The following is a 20,415-nucleotide window of genomic DNA, read 5'->3' as shown; positions in this document are numbered from 1 at the left end:
AAATGCTCTAGCATATTAGTAGGCTTCACACAAATCTCACTATCCTCCATATCCTTGTCCTGGGTGAACACTGATGCAAAATAATCATTTAGGATCTCACTCACATTCTTTGCCTCCAAGTATTAGTTCCCTCCTTTATCCTTGAGTGGTCCTACATTCTCCTAGTTATCCTCTGTGCAGCAAAGTGCAGATGTATTTTTTCAACCTCTTTCAAGCTAAGTACTTGGTTCATTTGATAAATATTTATATCTGTTTCCCCATTATGCACAGTTTGCACTGACAATGCCACTATGTGTAATCTCACCACCATAATATGTTTTCTTCTTCACCATCATGGGAGTGGTCATGCTGTTAATTATCCATGGCATATATTTGCTCTTTTGCTGCTCTTTCCCCACATATTATAGAAAATTCTAATGCTCTGAGCAGTCACATCAACAGACAACTGGTTAAAACAAAATATCGAGTTTTCAATAATGATGAATTATGAAAATTAAGAATTACCTTGGAATGTAATAATTTTTACCTAAGGCTCAGTTGACTAGATTTTTGATTGAGAAGAAAGTCAAAGGTTATGCAGGGCAGATCGAAAAGGGGAGTTAGTTACAATCAGATCAGCCATGAAGCAGGCTCAGGGGACTGAGTAGTGGAGGTGGCTCAAAGGGCACTGGAAAAGTACAGCAGGTCAAGCAGCATCCAAGGAGCAGGAGAATCAGCGTTTCGGGCATGAGCCCTTCATCAGGAAAATGGGCAGGGTGCCCAAGGGGGCTGAGAGACAAATGGGAGCAGGGGTGGTGCTTGGGAAAAGGTAACTTGGAAGGCAATAGGTAGATGAAGGTGGGGGATAATGGTGATAGGTTGGAGTGGAGGGTGGATCGGATAAGTGGGTAGGAAGATGGACAGGTAAGACAGTTCAAGAGGGTGGTACTGAGTTGGAAGGTCGAATCTGGGATAAGGTTGGGGGAAGAGGATGAGGGAACCGGTGAAATCGACATTGATGCTGTGTGCTTGGACGGTCCCAAGGCAGAAGGTGAGGATACCTGATCCCTCCAGGTATCAGGTGACTTGGATTTAGCGGCGGAGGTAACCCAGGACTTGCGTGTCCTTGGCGGAGTGGGAGGGGGAGTTGAAGTGGTCAGCTTGTTGTTGGCTAGTGGTGAGGTTGTTGGATGCGTATAACCCAGAGATGTTCTCTGAAATGTTCCGCCATTTGACGTCCTGTCTCCCCAATGTTGGTGACCACATTGGGAACAACGGACACAGTAGGTGAGGTGTTTGGATGTGCAGGAAAATCTCTGCCGGATGTGGAAGGAGCCTTTGGGGCCTTGGATATAAGTAAGGGGGCAGGTGTGGCCTAGGTTTTACATCTCTTGCGGTGCCAAGGGAAGGTGCCAGGAGTGAAGGGTGGGTCAGTGGCGATCATGAACCTAATGAGGGAGTCATGGAGTGAATGTTCTCTGCAGAATGCTGATGGTGGGGAAGAGAAATATATTTCTGATGATGGAGTCTGACTGTAGGTGTCAGAAATGTCAGAGGATGATGCATTGTGTGCGGAGATTCGTGGGGTGAAAGGTGAGGATCGGGGGGTTCTATCCTTGTTGTGGTTGGAGGGGTGGGTTTCAAGGCTAGAGATGTGTAAAGTGGAGGATATGGGCTGGTGGGCATTATTGAGCACGAGGAGGGGGAAATTGCAGTCTTGAAGTAGGTGGCTATCTGGAATTTTAAAGTTCCCTAACAAGCAGGGTAGGTAGGTAAGTAGAATATACTGTGTTCTTGCAATATTCCTGCCCACCACAATTTAATTTCCTGGGGTTTCAAAATATGAAAGCTTGTCACCTAAGTAATAATATATCAAAATCCAATTATGTACTTTAAATTTTTAAAGGCTGAATCGGGAAATTTCCATACAGCTTTGTTAGTTATTTACTTCAAAATCTGTTTTTTTGCACATCTTGTTAGTTCTTTCTGTCTTGATTTCATTTCATAGTTTTCTAAATCTCATGTATTTACATTTTCCTTTGTATTTGTTTAAACATTTTCTTAGCTTGACACTCTTCCTTAGCTTAATTTCTGAGCATGGTTGCTTAACAATGCAATTTGGGATCTATATTGATTTTGTTCAATATGCTGTCTTTTGAATGCATAATTTCTTTTTAGGTTTATTTATTAATATTTTGGCCCAGTTTCTTATGGGCAATGCTCTACTCATCACTTCAAAATCTGATTTTCTTAAAATTGAATTGTGATTTGTAAGTCACCCTTCTCCTCAAACCAAAAGTCAAATTCAATGTTATAGTTGCTTTGCAAAACTTGGAAATAATTCTGTCTGGCTTCCACATAGAGTACAGCACGGAAACAGACTCCTCGCTCCAACCCGTCCATGCTGACCAGATATACCAACCCAATCTAGTCCCAGCTGCCAACACCTGACCCATGTCCGTCCAAACCCTTCCTATTCATATACTAATCCAGAGGCCTTTTAAATGTTGAAATTGTGCCAGCCTCCACCACTTCCTCTGGCAGCTCATTCCATATATGCACCACCTTCTGTGTGAAAAAGTTGCCCCTTAGGTCTCTTTTATATCTTTCCCCTCTCATCCTCTAGTTCTGAATTCCCCCACCCCAGGGAAAAGACTTTGTCTATTTACCCTATCTGTGCCCCTCATGATTTTACAAACCTCTATATGATCACTCCTCAGTCTCCGGTGCTCCAGGGAAAACAGCCCTAGCCTAGTCAACATCTCCCTCTTGCTTAAGTTCTCCAACTATGGCAAAATTCTTGTAAATCTTTTCTGAACCCTTTCAAGTTTCACAACATCTTTCTGATAAGAAGGAGACCAGAATTGCATGCAATATACCAACAATGGTCTAACCAATGTCCTGTACAGCTGCAAGATGACCTCCCAACTCCTGTACTCAGTACTACGACCAATAAAGGAAAGCATACCAAACGCTTTCTTCACTATCCTATCTACCTGCGACTCCACTTTCAAAGAGCTATGAAACTGCACTCCAAGGTCTCTTTGTTCAGTAACACTCCCTAGCACCTTACCATTAAGTGTATAAGTCCTGCTATGATTTGCTTTCCCAGAATGCATTACCTCACATTTATCTAAACCTTGATTGTTGATTCGATTACAACTGAAGTTGCTCTGTTTCATCTTTATTCTAATTTCTCTATTGGTTGCAACTAATTTTAAATTTAAATAGTTAATAATGTGGCTAATTATATATATCTCAGAATTGGTTAATTTTGTGTTAAGAACAAATCAACCAGGTTTATTTAGTCAACAATAAAAAAAGTGGTTTATTACCAAAAGAAACCATACTCAAACAAAGATGCAAAGATTATTTATAGCCTAGTTAATACACATATACTGTATAAATATGTCTGCCCTTCAAAATAAAACACACACACACATCTGAGGAAAAACAATGAAATGAAAACTTTATTAACTTTAATATGCTTTGAGCAGGTAATTTTTAAACTTATGAAAAAAAGATAATATTGTGATTGTCAAAATATTCTGTGTATGCCAAATCCAAGCTCTGAGATGTCTTCTTAAAACAATTGTAACTGGCTGAAGTTTCTTTGGAGACATTAGGGTAGATTCTAATGAATCCTTGGCAAATTGGAGCAATGGCTGTTTGTTCTTCAGGCAAGTCAAGTTCACCTAAATTTAAAACACCATTGTCTTTTCCCATCTGCAAACTCTCGCTAAATCTGTCAGGTTCAAGATTATTAGCGACATTTAAGCGACTCTTGGATAGTCACATGGAAGTTAATACAATGTAGGGTATGTAGGTTAGTCTGATCTTAGAGTAGGATAAAAGGCCAACACAACATTGAGGGCTGAATGGCCTATATTGTGCTGTACTACGTTCTGTGTTCTATATTATTATGGAAGAGGACATGGATGGGCCTGAAATCCAAGTTCACAACCGGGGGGAAGGCTGATTTTAATAAGATCAGTTTTCATTTGTAATGGGTGGAATGGGAGCAGATACTTTTAAAGTCAGTCTGTCTCAGAATACTGGGATGTATTTAAGAAGGAAATGTGGATAGTACAGAGCCAACTAATTGCAATAAAGAAAAATAATGGGACCATCAAATCCAGTTATGAAGATATAATGGCTTTAGGAGGTGTATTTTATCTTTTTTTTTAAATGAAGAAGTGTTGAGACAGAAGTACAGAGCTGTCTGCTCAAAGCCAATAAACTAAATAGCTTATCAGACCTGTTTTTATTTAAGTTGCAACAATAGAAGCAGCCTGAATGGGTGTGGTCAAGTGGCCACAGAACCAGGAATTTTAGTTTTGGCTTTCAGCATTAACTAAGGTCTGGAAGCCAAATATTGAAACTTATTCGTCTCTCTGCTACAGCTACAAGTTTGGGTTCTCTTACTGGTAGAATTATATGTGAGACAGTCTATTTTATTGAATTTGCCTTTGTCTAGGGTGTGTATATGGGATGTTAGTATATTGGAACAGTTAATTGGTATTTAATATATAAATTATTTTGTTAAGAATATTGTGCTAATTTTTTATTTTATTTTTATTTTGTCTGTATTTTAACGGTGTTTAAAAATAAAGTGTGATTTGCTTAAAGTTGAGTAGTTTGACTACTTGAATTACATCTGGAATTCAACACCTTACACTTACTTCAAAGTCAGAAAAGGTTAGGGTCTAGTCTTTTTAACATATTTTACGGGGGTTTGCTGTGGCCCATAACAAATTGAGGGCACTTGTCAAGATCAAATTGTCTAATTCCAGGTTGGGTTTAAGATTATTGGACGCAAAGGCAGTGAGTGGTGAGTGATGGTGTTTTTTTTTATTTCGGGTGTTGCATTTGGTTGGTTTTAATAGGACTTGCCTTAGGTGATGATGGCTTTTTCAGTCACTGACTTTTAGTCCAACAGGTTTATTTGGAGGCACTAGCTTTTGAAGCACAGCTTCTTCATCAGGTGGTTGTGCAACCACCTGATGAAGAAGCAGCACTTCAAAAGCTAGTGCTTCCAAATAAACTATAATCTAGTGTTGTGGATTTTTAACTTCCTGAACTAGTGAGAACTCATGGAAGAGCAGAGAGTGTTAGACTACAAACTTAGCAGTGGAAGTGGCAGATGATTGTGAGTTGGTTCATAAGTTAAAGTTTGGCTTCTGACATCAGTTTCAATCTGTGAAGAACAGAAATTGGGGGCAAGGAAGATAGTAAAGATAGTTTGCCACAGGATAAAAAGGAAACCCAGGAGGAGGAAAGAGAAGTATAAGAAAAGCTCAGGTGTTGTTACTGTAGGCCACGTGAAGTCACAGTGTTGGTGACTTAGAGAAAGCACATTGTTCACTTCAAGCCATCCATCAATTAAAGGAAAACTTTTACTCCTCTTTCTTAGCCTCACTTTGTTACCTCATCTGATACATGATTAAATTGTAATTCAGGTTTGGAGAGACTGTCTTATGAGGAGAATTTGAAAAGCTTGGGTCTGTACTCATCAGAATTTAGAAGAAAGTGAGGCAATCTCATGTAAAATTCTTAGGGGATTTGACAGAGTAGTTACTAAATTTCCTCTCTGAGGGTAGTGATTCAATGGAATTCTTTGCTATAGTGGTTGTGTAATTATGGATATTCAATACTGAGACAAACAGATTTTTATTCCATATGAAGTTCAAGAATTTAGGGGAAAACTCATGAAAGAGGAGTTGAGTATTATTAGATCAGCCTTGATCTTTCTAAATCAGTAATAAATGCATTCTTGATAATATTATTTTGACCAGATTTTGAGAGTAAATTTCATGATGTTTGTTACTGTGCAGAGCTTGGGTTGGAATTATTGTTGATCAGAGAATTGGTTCTAGAAGTGAACACTTCAATCCACATACTTCCAAAAAATATGGTGGCTAAAAACTGAAAATGCTTTGAATCAGACATACTCAGCTCTTGAAACAAAAGCATCAGTACTGCAGGTGCTGGAGTTTGGAAGTAAAAGCAGAAAGTGCTGAAAAAAAACAGCAGGTTTGGAAGTATCTGTGGAGAGAGAAACTATAGAGTTTTACTGGACTCAAATTATTAACTGTTTCTGTCTTCAGATACTGCCAGATCTGCTGAGTTTTTTCAGCAATCTTTGTATTATAGTCACCTCTGTACTATTTCTCCAATCCACGATAGTGTCACCTTGAAATTTAGAACTGGGACTGCAGTTTTGTAAAATTTACCCTTTCTTGTCTGCATGGAACTTACAAACTTTGTTTTTGAAGGTGGAATGGTTGAAGAATGAAGAAGTGATTGACCCAACTCGAGATCCTAACTTCTACATCACCATGGACAATAATTTGATCATCAAAGAAGCTCGTCTATCTGACACAGCAAATTACACGTGTGTGGCAAAGAATATAGTGGCCAGACGGAGAAGTGCAACTGCAGCTATAACAACATACGGTAACCAGATTTTAAGTTTAGTGTATTGCTAATAGAAAGTTTACATCACTGTTTTATTCAAGAATAGAGCTAAATGGAATTAACAGTTATATTTCTGGGTCTGGGTGGTATGTTCTTTGGTGCCAGTGTAGATTCGATGGGCTGAATTACCCAACATTGTAGGGATTCTATGAATTTGTATTGAGACTTTGCACCTTTGTATCAAATGTAAGATTAATGCCTGTTCACCTGTATGTGTCAGTATACACTTAAAACACAAAGGTGTCATCATCACATCATCTAAAAATATATCACTTCTTTTGAAACATTTACAATCTAATGGTGGTGTTCTCTAATCATTGCTGACCTCTGTGATTGTCTTTGAAGATGTAGGCATCCCAGTTCAAAAAAAGCTTAGAAATTAACTTAAAAATCCTCAGCGCTATTACATGGTGTGAATATAAGATAAGCAGTAGCAGGAGAGGCCATTAAACCTCTCAAGCTTGCTTCACTATTTAATAAAGTTATGGCTGGTTTGCTTGTGGCCTTAACTTCACTTCCCTTCCTGCCCTCCATTAGCCTTCACTCCCTTGTCAATCAAAAATCTGCCAAACTCAACCTTAGAAATACTCAATGATCTAGCCTGTTGCTCATTGGATAAGAAAATTCCAATCATTGACAGTCCTCTTAAAGAAGAAATTCATCCTCATCTCTGTCTTAAATGGGAAACCCCTTCTTTTGAAACTGTGCCTGCAAGATCTCGGTTTCCCCATAAGATGAAATATCTTTTCTGCCATGAGTATAGACTCAACATTTTCAACCTTTCTTCAGATTAGACTTCTTATCCCCACAATCCATCTCTGAACTGCTCCCAATGCATATATGTCTCTCCTTAAGGAAAGTGAGCAAATCTGGTTATAGTACCAACGTCTTAGATAGCTGCAGCAAGCCTGATATAATTTCACATTTTGTCCCATTTCAATAGGGACCAACTCTTCATTTGCATTCCTAATTACTTGCTGTACTTATGCTTCATGCATAGTAACATCCAGATCCCTCTGTACTGAGTATCCTATTGTCTGACTCCATTTAAATGTACTTTGTCTTTTGTTCATTTTGCTAAAGTGGACAATCTCAATTTTACCCACATGCCACTTCATCTGTAAAAGTTCTACCTGCTCACTGACCAATCGATATCCCTTTCCAATTGTTGGTATCCCCCCACCCCACAATTTGCTTTCCTACCTATCATTACATAATTGACAAATTATCCTCCAATATGCCAAGTCATTAATATAGACTGCAAATAGTTGAGGCCTCAACACTGATCCCTGCAACACCGTAATGGTTAGTTTACCATCCTGAAAGTAGCCAATTTATCCCAACCCTTTCTTTTCTATTAATTAACCAGTCTGTATCCATGCTGATATAACCGTGACCTTTGTCAATATGCTGATCTCAATGTGCTCAATCACACTAATATCTAATAATTCTGCATACAAATATTTGGAAATCCTCTGCAAACTTGAGCTGTTTGAAGAGATAATGTATGGTATGAACTAAAATATGCTAAATTTATCTTTGCTGATTCAATGCTTTTGGTTGTTCCTCAAAACAATCTGAAATGTATTTTTTTTTTCTTTATATCAGCTGACTTCTCTAATCAATGCTTCCATAACTTGTTTGTATAATAATGGTAACACATATCCAGTGATATGAACTAGATATTTGTGTTTGTTGCATTAATTTCTTCAAGGAAACGTTTGGTAAGGTAAGGCCTGATAAGAACAAACCTAAGAACGTTGCAATTAGGAGTATCAACAGGCCATTGAGCCTGCTCCTGAAAATCAGGAAGATCAAGAATCAATACAAGTTGAGTTGTTTTATTTTATGAAAAGGTGAGCATGATCATTAATATCAAGTTGTTTTCAAAAAATTGTCCATTAACTTCACCAATTGTACAACTTAAAGACAATTCTATGCCAACAATGACATAAACAAGGTAACTTCTAACTTTTGATGCAACAGAGCTAACCTCTAAGTCTTAGTAAAATATCCTGCAATTTTCTTTTATCTGAAAGGCCTTTCTGCTTCCCCATCCTTTCTGTTTCACCAATCTACTTACCAAGCAATGTCTTACTGTTGAATTTCTGCGCTGTTACACACCCTGTAACCTCTCTCCCCTGTGTGATCAGGGTAGAAAGGAGAAGGAAGCTGCCCATGATCCTATTGACTGTGCCACAGCAATTTAGTGTAAAAATTTTTTTTTCAGTAAAGTCTTCTGCTTCTTTCCCAGAAGGAGGTCCCACCATAACAACATAAGAGCACAAGATATAGGAGTAGAATTAGGCCATTCAGTCCATTGAGTCTGCTTCTCCTTTCATTCATGGCAGATATGTTTCTCAACTCCACTGTCTTGCCTTCTCCCCATAACCCTTAGTCCCCTTACTAATTAAGAATATATCTTTCTCTCTGTCAGATACATTCAATACCTTGGCCTCCACAGACCTGGCAATGTGTTCCACAGTTTCACCACCCTCTGGCTGAAGAAATTCCTCCTAATCTCAGTTCTAAAATGTCATCCCTTTACTCAAAGGCTGTGCCCATGGGTCTTAATCTCTCCTACTAATGGAAATATCTTATCCATGTCCACTCTAGCAGGCCTGTCCGTATTCTGTAAGTTTCAATCAGATCCTGCCTCATCTTTCAAACCTCCAAGTATAGACCCAGAATCCTCTTCACTCTTCATATGTCAAGCTCTTCAGCCCGCAGGATCATTCTTGCAAACCTCCTCTCAACCCTCTCCAATGCCAGCACATCCTTCCTTAGATATAGGGTCCAAAATATCTCGCAATACACATATGAATGCGGTCTGACCATAGTCTTATACAGCCTTAGCAGTACATCCCTACTCTTGTATTCTAGCCCTCTTGAAATGAAAGCTAACATTGCATTTTCTTTCCTAACTGTCAACTGATCCTGCATGTTAATCTTAAGAAAATCCTGAACTAGGACTCCTAAGTCCCTTTGTGTTTCAGATTTCTGAAGCCTTTTCCCATTTAGAAAATAGTCTGTCTAATCTTGTGAAAAAAGTGCATTACCTCTCACTTTCCCACATTGTATTCCATCTGCAATTTCTTTGCCCACTCTCCTAGCCTGTCCAAGTCCTTCTGTGGCCTCCCTGCTTCCTCAACACTATTTGTCCCTCCACCTATCTTTGTATCATCTGCAAACATAGGAAAAATGCCCTCAGTTCCTTTGTACAGATTACAAATGTATCAAGTCAATAGGTGTGGTCTCAACACAGACCCCTACAGAGCTCCATTCGTCACCAGCTGCCAATCTGAAAAAGACTCCTTTATCCCCATTCTCTATCTACTATCGGTCAACCAATCATCTATCCATTCCAGTACCATGTCCAAAGCACCATGGTATATCTTAGTTCGCACCACCTGTGTGGCTCCTTGTCAAAGGTCTTCTGGAAATCTAAATATATCCTTTCCACTGGCTCTCCTTTATCAAACTTGTTCATTATCTCCTCAAAGAATTATAACGAATTTGTCAGGCATGACCTCAACTTGACTTCCCAGTACTCCGCAATCTAATCCTTAATATTGGACTCTAAAGTCTTACCAATGACTGATGTCAGGCTAACTGGCCTATAGTTTCCCATCTTCTGCCTCCCTCCCTTCTTAAACAGGCAGATTACATTTGCCATTTTTCAGTCCTCTGTGGCCCTCCCTTACTCCAGTGATTCCTTAAAAATCACCACCAATGCCTCCACAATCTCCTCCGCTATCTCCTTCAGAATTCTGGAGTGTGATCCATCTGGTCTGGGTTATTTATCTACCTTCAAACCAATCAGTTTCCCCAGCACCTTCTCTTTAATGATGATCACTATACTCACCTCTGTCCTCTGACTGTCTTGAAGTTCTGGTGTGCAACTCGTGCCTTTCACTGTGAAAATTAATGCAAAGTACCTATTCACTTCCTCCACCATTTCATTGTTTCCTATTAATACTTCTCTAGCCTAATTTTCCAGTGGTTTAATGCTCCATTTTGCCACTATCTTACCTTTTAGACATCTTTAAAAATTGTTTCTAGTAATGTTCTCTTATATTACCAACTAGCTTACTCTCCTATTTCATCTCAGCTGTGCCCTCTCCATAGCCTCCCCACCCTGCCCCCCAATTACTTCTTTAGTTGTGGTCTTTTAAGACTATCTTCTGACTTCCCAGTAATCTTCACCACATTATATACTTTTTCTTTTCCTTTTATACTGTCTCTATCTTCCCTTGACAGTCATAGTTGCCCTATCCTCCTCTTAGATTAGAGTGGTGCTGGAAAAGCACAGCAGGTGAGGCAGCATCCGAGGAGCAGGAAAATCCACGTTTCGGGCAAAAGCCCTTCATCAGAAAGGGCTTTTGCCTAAAACATCGATTTTCCTGCTCCTTGGATGCTGCTTGACCTGCTGTGCTTTTCCAGCACCACTCTAATCTAGACTCTGGTTTCCAGCATCTGCGGTCCTTGTTTTTACCATCCTCCTCTTAGTATCCTTTTCGCTCTTTGGGATGAATTTTTGCTGTGCCTTCTGAATTACCCCCAGAAATACCTACCATTGCTGCTCTGCTGCCTTCCCTTTTAATCAATTCTGGCCAGCTGCTCTCTCATGTCTTTGTAGTTACCTTTACTCAATTGTTAATACCAGTACATCTGATTCCAGCTTCTCCCTCTCAAGCGGAAAAGTATCATTATATGGTCACTGCCTCCTAGCGGTTCATTCACCTTAAGTTCCCTAATCAAGTCTATCTCATTGCATTTCATCAAATCCAAAATTGCCTATTCCTTAGTAGGGTCTGTCACAAGCTGCTCACAACAAAAAATTTTGTAGACATTCCATGAATTTCTTTTCTTGCGATCCGCTACCAACCTGATTTTCCCATTCTACCTGTACATTAAAGTCCCCTGTGATTATTGTAATCATGAATTTCTTACGTGCCTTTTCAATCTCTTGATTTATTTTGTTCCCCACATCCTGACTCACGCTAGGAGGCCTGCACACAACTCCCATCAGGGTTTATTTTCCTTCTTGATTCCTCAACTCTCCCCACATAGACTCTGTGCCTTCTGATTCTTTATCACTCTTTGCTGTTGATTTAATTTCATTTTTTACTACAAGGCAACACTGCTCCCTCTGCCCATCCTTTTAACAGGATGTGGATTCTTGGATATTTAGTTCTGAGCCCAGATCCCCTTGCAGTCTTGTCTTTATGATACCCACTACACTGTACCTGCCAATTTCAATCTGCACTACAAGCTCATTTACCTTGTTTTGTATACTGCTTGCATTTACTTGCGACATCTTCAGTCCTGCATTGACTGCCCCCTTCTCATTGTTATCCTGTTATTTGCTGTGTCTGAATTTAGATTCCTGACCTGTTCCATGTTCTATATTTTATTACTTGTTCTGGAAACTTTAATAACCTCTGCTGAGCCCGTCCTCCTTAACCTTTTTCCATAATTTTCCCTGCAACTGAATCTACTATTTAGTTTAAAACCCAGCTACAACCCTAGTTATGGCATTCACCAGGATACTGGTCCCAGTATGATTCAAATGGAGCCCATCCATTGGAACAGCTTCCTCTTTCCCCAGCACTGCTGCCAATGTCCCATGAATTTGAACCTGTTTCTTCCATGCAAATCTTTGCCCTATGTGTTTCCCTGTATAATCTTGGTGACCCTATGTCAATTTGCTTGTGGCTCGGATGGTCATCCAGAGATTATTACCTTTTTGGTTCTGCTTTTTAATTTAGCTCTTAGTTGCTCATACTCCCTCAACAGAACCTCTTTCCTCTTTCTGCTTATATTATTGAGGCCTATGTGGACCACTATAACTGGATCTTTCCCCTCCCATTTCAAGTTCCTGTACAGCCTAGATCAGATATCCTGAACCTAAGCACCAGGTACCTTAGATCACTGCTATCAATAGCTCTATAGTCCCAGTAGTCTTAGTGGGAGCCACTGCAGTGAATACAGACAATCTCACCTTGTCAAATAGCACAGATATATCTGGCCTGGAAGATAGAAGGGTATGAGGTAGGAAGAGATGGGCTGCTGGCTTGAGGAGTCATGGCATGGTCTAAAGTGATACCACCTCCAGCGAGCCCAAGAGTTCTGCAAGGAACTCCGTTCTCTTGCTCAACTGCAGGCCAGCAACTGCTGAGCTTCCCACGTGGTGTGGGCCTTAATCGGCCCACGTGTAAAATACTGCCAGGGACCCTTGAAAAGCCATTAATTGGCTACTTAAGGACCTCAGTAGACCCAAGGATGAGCGGGTCACCAACAATGCCAACTTTGCAAAATTTATACAGGCTTTAGGCAGTCAGGTAAACCTGTGTTGGATTTTACATGGCATGTCACTTTTTTTTATTCAGTTATGGAACATAGACATTGCTGGCTGGCCAGCATTTTTACTGTCTGTCCCTAGTTGCCCTTGAGAAAGTGGTGTTGATCTCCTTCCAGAACTGCTGCAGTTTACGTGCTGTAGGTTGACCCACAATGCCCTTAGGGATGGAATTCGAATCATTTTCAATCCTGTCAGCACAACCTCATAAAATCCAGTACTAAAGTGTTGATTTACTTTAATGCTGTAACAATGGCTTTCTATTATAATAGGTGTGAAGCATTTTTTTGATTTCTATGACAGTCTAATGAAATGCTAATTACCTTTGAAGAGAGAGAAGGTAACTTACACGCACAGAATTCTTAGGTGCTAATTCTGTAGCTGTAGGTTAGTATATACATTTCCGAGCATATTTTACAGGCTGGACATCATTCCTGTTTTCTAAACCAATCTGCTGTCATGTAACAGATGCAAGCTCCCTTTTGTGTCATTAAAAGTGAGACTATCATGAGGACACCAGTGATCAAAATTCTCTTATATTCAATCAAGCTATATGAAAGTGCATTAGGTAGTTGGCTACACACGAGATGCAGAATTTCAGATAATGAAAGCAAGCATATCAAAACAGACGGCCAAGGGAAACAGATGAACATTAGAATTTTATGGATCTGACAGTCTCTGGATCAGCAAGTGGCAATAATAAATATATTCTGTTCTGTATTTTCACAAACAATGATTGCAGGAGAAATAACATTCTAGAAGAGCAGAGAATTATCTTGACTTTGTCTACGTTAGTGAATAATTTCCAAGCAGAATATCTGAATTTGAGAAAATCAACCTATAAATTGTCTCTCAGTAACCAAATATGGACCACACAATTGCTTTCAAATGTTATCCCTGTAGAAAATCTATCCATGCTTTATGTCTACACAGTACACTCTGCCAGAAGAGTAAAATGAAAAATTGTCTTCACTTTTCACTGTTAATGCCAATACTGCGGATGGCACACTCCTTGCACATTTTATGACACACCCTGGTGACTGTTGTTAAATGCAACACTAATGAAATAACCAAATACGAAAATGTTGCATTTTATTTATGCTATACTATCGTGTATGAGTTGCATATCCAGCAAAATAAATATCCATTTTGACTACATGGTTTTATATAAAATGCAGTGATTTGGTGGGAATTATTGCACAGAGCTGTTTACAACAATGAATATACAAGCATAAAGGATGACAGTCTATCAAGCCCATTGCATACTATTATGGTACAACTTATCATAGACTCAGCAGAGCACAGAAGGAAACCATTTAGTCCATCAAGTCTCTGTCCAAATTAAAATTGTAGCATTAAGCTTATTTTGATCCTCCTCAATCTTCCCCTCAGTCATAAAATGTGTCACCTCACACTTTCTCCACATTGAATTTCATGTGCCATGCTTCCATCTTTTTTTCTGCAGCTTCTCTGTATCTTTCAGAAGTTTGTTACTACCTTCCTTGATGTTTAATGCACTTCCAAATTTCCTGTCATCTGTAACTTCTGATATTATTCTGTGCCCCATAGGTTCAAGTCATTTTTAATATCAAAAACTGCAATGATTCTAGCACTGATTCAGCAGAAATTCCATTAACATCTCTCTGTGGTTTGAAAAGCAGCCATTCACCATAACTAGTTCATATCTGACTTTATATCCATGCTGCTCCTTCTACATCACACGAGCTTCTTTTCATTAATAAACCTAATACTTTACTTTATTAAATATCTTTTCAAAGTCCGTGTACATGGCATGAATTTCTTTTTATTGGTTCATAAGATATTGGCATTGCTGGTAAGGCCAGCATTTTCTTGAGGTATTAATTCACAGAAAAATAGCAGTCAATGGCTGGGCCAGCACTTATTGCCTATTTCTAGTTGTCCTTGAGAAGATGACGATAATCTGTCCCATTGAACTGAACTGCTGCACTCCATTCTCTGTAGGCAGATCCACAATGCCATTAGGGAGGGAGTTCTAGATATTGACCTAGCAACACTGAAGGAACAGTGATATATTTCCAATTCACGATGGTAATTAATTTGGAGGTGAACTTACAAGTAATGGTGTTCCCATGTATCTGTTTGGCTTTGTCCTTCGAGAAAGTAGTGATCATGTGTTTGGAAGATGCTGTCGCTGGAGCCTTGGTGAATTTCTGAATTTGGGGCAATTAAGGATGGGCAATAAATTCACCTTCAGAAGGTATTAGTGAGCCACCTTCTGAACTGCTGGTGTCCATGTGATGTAGGAATACAAAGAGATGAACAGGGAACGAGAGTAGGCCACTTGACCCTTCAAGCCTACTCCGCCATTCAATAAGATTATGGCAGATTGGTTTTAATCTCAACTCTGCATTCCTGCATATCTCTGAAAATTTTTCACCCCCATGGGAGTCAAAAATGGATTTACCTCTGCCTTAATGTAGGAGTCTGCATCCACTGCTTTTTGAGGATGAGAATTCCAAAGACACTCAGCCTTCTGAGAGTAAAAAAAATTATCATCTCTGTTTTAAATGAGCAACCCCTTACTTTAAAACTATGATGTTTTCTAGATTTCCTCACAAGAGAATGGTAATAAATGAATAAGTCCCCAAGAAGATGAAGCATCCACAATGCTATGATGCCGACGAGTTTCAGTGACAATAAAATAACACTGATATGGTTCCACACCAGGGTGGTTTGTGGCTCTTAGGTGTAGCAGGTGGTGGTATTCCCATCTTTCTAATGTCCTTGTCATCCCAGGTGATAGGCTTTGGCAAGAGCTTTGGCGAATTGCTGCAGTGCCCCTTTGTAGATGGTACATGATGCTGCAGTGGTGTTTTGGTGGTGGAGTAAATGTTTGAGTATGTCCAGGTGTTGGTCAAATGGTTTTCTTTGTCTTGGACAGTGTTAAGCTTGTTGAGTGTTATTGGATCAGCAATCATCTGCCCTGTCATTAAAAAAAATCAATCAACTCAGTCACTATGCTCTTAACAAATCCATTTTGGTTCCTTTTTATTAGTCTAGGCTTGTTCAAGAGACTTATTTTGTTTTCTTGGACAATTGTTTCTAAAGTTGTCCCCTCAGATATTAAACTACTTGACCTATAATTACCAGATTTATTTTTCCGTTTTCTTGTCAAGAATATAAAAGTTGCAATCACCTGGTACTTTGACACCACACCAGTGCCTAAGATTTGGAAGATGTAACCTGGGCCGGAGCAATTTCCACCCTTAATTCTGTCAGCAACCAAGGATGTATCTCAAGTGAACCTGATGTGTCACCCTTCCTAGTTTCATCTCATTATTTATATCTCACCCAGTATACTGACAACCTCTTTTAACATTTATTCAGCCAAGTTCTCTGGTATGCATGTATACAAAGTACCTCAGCCATGCCTTTGCTTCCATCAATTGACATTACTTTGTTTCTTTAATCAATCCAGTTGCTCCTCTTGGTAACCAGCTAACTAATGATTTACCTTGAGAAGACATTGATTCCCTTTTATGTTAAATATCGATCCACACTTCACATGTCACTTGTGTGCAGTGTACTCCTCATCTGTGTCCTCATCCAGATGCAGCATCCTCTGTCAGCCATCTAATGACCATATCAGTCAGCCATGAAACCTTCAGGGAGAAGCTTAAAAAAAGTCAAGGACTAGGAAAAAGTACTGATGGAAATTCCTCTGCTACCATTCTGTCCAACTTAAAATTAGATCAAGCACACTCCTGTACAGCATGGTGACTGGGATATACACCTAGTTCATCAACTTATATATTTAGCTTCATTTTGACATTTGCAGGAAATTATACTTGTTGATGTAATCATTTACTTAGTTCAATGTTTAAGCTAGATATATTATTGCTCAACACTACTTTACAGTTTAACTATAATAGCCATTCACAAGCACTTAATTATGTTAAGTATATCAATTGCATTTCCACAAGCTCTGTTCTCTTCCAGTAATCCCTAATGTTGTGTAAAGAAATGATTGTGAAGTAGTTAATATTCATGTTACATTGAGCACCATCCATTCTGTTGATATCATAGGATTCTAGGCCACAGATAATAGAATTCTTCTTGAGTACGGCAGGTGGCATGGTGGCTCAGCAGTTAGCACTGTTGCCTCATAGCACCAGGGACCTGAGTTTGATTCACGCCTCAGGTGACTGGCTGTATGGAGTTTGTGCATTCTTCCCATGTCTGCGTGGGTTTCCTCCGAGTGCTCTGGTTTCCTCTCACAATCTAAAGATGTGAAGGTTAAATGAATTGGCCATGCTAAATTACTCATAATGTTAGGTGCATTAGTCAGGAGTAAATGGCTGTTTCCACACTAGAGGTAATCAAATCTACTCAAAGGGAGCAGGTCCTTCTGTATTCTGTCCAGGCCCTCCCAGCATTTCGGCAATAAATCAGAAGACACGTGCTTCCCCTAGCCAAGCTGTTCCAGTGCAGTTAGAACACTAGCATCTAACTAACAATGTGGAAAGTTGCCCAGGTATGTCCTGTACATAAACACAAGACAAATACAACCTGGCCAATCACCACTCAGTCTATTCTCAATCATCAGTGAAATGATGGAAGTTGTCATCAACAGCAAGCAGCACTTGCTCAACAATAGTCTTCTCAGAGACAACCACTTTGAAATCTGTCAGGGCCACTCAGCTCCTGCCCTCATTGCAGCCTTAGTTGAATATGGACAGAAGAGCTGAATTCCAGTGATGAAATGAGAGTGACAGCCCTTGATATCAAGGCTACATTTGACTGATTGTGACTTAAAGGACCACAAGCAAAACTGGAATCAATGCATATCAGGGAAAGCTCTCCCTTGATTAGACACATGCTCGGTAAAAAGGAAGATGCTTATGGTTTTTGGAGATCAGCAGTCTCTGCTCCAGGACATCTCTGCAGGAGTTCCTCAGGGTAGTGTCTTAGGCCAAAATATCTTCAGCTGCCTCATCAATGACCTTCCCTCCATCATAAGGTCAGAAGTGATGATGTTCACTGATTATTGCACAATGTTCACAATTCACAATGCCTCAGATACTAAAGCAGTCTATGTTAAAGTGCAACAATATCTGGACATTAGGCATGGGCTGACAAATCCTGAAGAAGGGCTACACCCAAAACGTTGAATTCTCTGCCTTCCAATGCTGCCTGTCTTGCTGTGTTCTTCCAGCCTCCAGCTTATCTACCTGGGCTGACAAGTGGCAAGAATCTAACCACTGCCCCTTGGCATATAATGGTGATACCATCTCTGAATTCCCCCACTATCAGCATCCTTCAGATTACCATTGACCAGAAACTCAACTACACTCATCACCTAAATACAAGGGCCACAAGCACAGGACAGAAGCTAGAATTATTGCAGGGAGTAACTCACCACCAGACCCCCAAAAGCCTGTCCAGTCTTGACAAGGAACAAATCAGGACCATAAAGGATTATGCCATATTTTTCTGGATGGGTACAACTCCAACAGCACTCAACAAGTTTGCAGCCCATTTGGTTGGCAGCCGGTTCATAAACATCCATTCCCTCCACCACTGACATTCAGTAGCAGCAGCATGTATTAGCTACAGGATGCAGTGGAGAAATGCATCAAAAACTCTTAGGCAGCACCTTCCAAACCCACAACCACATCCATCTGGAAGGACAAGGGCAACAGAAACATGGAAACACCACCTGCTGCAAGTTTCCTTTATACACCACTCACCAGACTTGGAAATATATCCATTGTTCCTTCACTGTCACTGAAAATCCTGAAATTCCATCCTTAAGGGCATATATGTCAACCAGGGTGTGGACTGCAGTGGTTCAAGAAAGCAGCTCACCACCACTTATCAAAGGCATCTTGGGATGGATAGTGAATGCTGACCAGCCAGCAATGCCTATGTCCCATGAATGAATTAAAAAATGCTCTTGAGAGTCTGCGGTTACTATGCAGAGCTAGTTACTTTATTTATTGCTGTCATACAATAAACATCCTTTGTTGACTAAGGCAATTATCTCTTCTGTTCAGACTCACCAGTGGCTTATTCTCTCACAAAGATGATTAGATAAATCATAGCATAAAGAAAGGAGGAATGGTAGTAATGAAAGCAGAATATTGCATGCTGGTAGGAACAGTGGTATTTGAAAACACAACATGGTGATCAGCAGTGAGCAGATATAATTCCATTTGGACCTGAGGAATGATGAAAACTATTTTAGAACAAAGCAAATTTTCGGCTTTGAGAATATGATCATTTTAAGAAGACATTTTCACTAGTCAGCAACTGATTCATGCAAACTAAAAATCAGAAATAGCCATGGGAACAGCAACAGCATGAATTCAGCACTTCAAAGACAAATGTTCAACAAAGTGCTGGTAAAAGTAAGAGAAAGCACAGGCACTTTTGGGCAGTATGCCTTGCAGAAAAGCTCCAGGAGAAATGTGAGATACCCTTGAGGGAAAAGAGGAGAACTTTTATGAAAAAAAAACAAGTGGAATAACCCACAAAAAAGAGGCAAAGGGGTATAAATGACAGTTCACATCTCAAGAGTGAGTATTGCCAGCATTATGAGTAGGCTTCTTGAGGCATAACTGCAAAGGGCAGTGAAAGAGCCAGAAAAGCCTGTAGTGTTGGAAAGGTCTTAGAATTTATTAAAGATGAAACAGAATAAATATGGAAAAATTTGGCCAATGCATCTAGCAGATTTTAAAAAAAGTCAATAGAAACGTAAGATTTAAAAGGGCCAGAGCTTAGTAATTGAATCACAACTTACAAAGGCAGTAGCTGGGGAACTGTGTTCAAAATTTGTACAGAAAAGAAGTATGTTGTATTTTAGACTATGAAAGGCAGGAAATACCTGATCTATCTTGGAGGAACAGTAGTTAAAAAAAAATCTTGGCTGCCACAGGGGGCAAAATCCTGAAAAAGGCAGAAAGTCACCATTTTTATTGATATCAAGAGCAGAAGACCACATCAGCACAGAAAGTTTATATTGCTAGGAAACAGGTTGTAAGCTTGAGAACAGAAATATGATTTTGAAGGTTATGTTTATGAAGCCTTAGTGAGTTTCTGCAGCATATCTTGTCTATTATACACTGCTGTGATTGTGTGTAATAGGGGAGATAGTTAATATGGTGCAAGTCAAGTCGGATGCTTTGTCCTGGATAATGTCAAGCTTCTTGAGTGTAATTGGAGCTGCACCTAATTGAGCATGTGGAGACTACACCATCATGTTCATTATATCTGCAATGTAGATGGTAGACAGGCTTTGTGGAGTCAAGAAGTGAGTGACTTGTTGCAGGCTTCTTTTCGAGAGGAACCAGATAGTCAAGTCTTACAGGCACAGATCGTGAAGTGTAGTGGAATTATCATCATGTCAGATTTAAACTTGATACAGTAATGGTTGTCACAGACATTGTCAGAACCTGTATCATTGCTGAAGGAACTGAAGTTACAGACTACAAAACTTAATCTATCTAGGGAGGATAACAAGTAACACTGCAATAGAAGTTCTGTATGAAAGTTAAAAATGTATATAGGGTGCATAATCCACATACCTCATTTTTGTGTCTAAAACCATGCCTTGG

General features: G+C 39.7%; 1 protein-coding gene across 4 annotated transcripts in view; it reads left to right on the top strand.

Annotated features, from left to right (window-relative positions):
• The window catches only part of unc5a (unc-5 netrin receptor A), a 586,231-nt gene that overhangs the window by 388,864 nt on the left and 176,952 nt on the right, over positions 1-20,415 (top strand). For all 4 annotated transcript variants that reach the window (XM_072590883.1, XM_072590882.1, XM_072590885.1 and 1 more), the window contains exon 5: positions 6,255-6,435. In XM_072590883.1, the coding sequence (XP_072446984.1) occupies positions 6,255-6,435 (181 nt within the window). The remainder of the gene's footprint in view (positions 1-6,254; positions 6,436-20,415) is intronic.

The sequence above is a fragment of the Chiloscyllium punctatum genome, chromosome 20 (genome assembly GCF_047496795.1).
Source record: "Chiloscyllium punctatum isolate Juve2018m chromosome 20, sChiPun1.3, whole genome shotgun sequence".
Lineage (NCBI taxonomy): Eukaryota > Metazoa > Chordata > Chondrichthyes > Orectolobiformes > Hemiscylliidae > Chiloscyllium > Chiloscyllium punctatum.
Note: the sequence above shows the minus strand (reverse complement) of the source record. Positions and strands in the feature narration are given on the sequence as shown.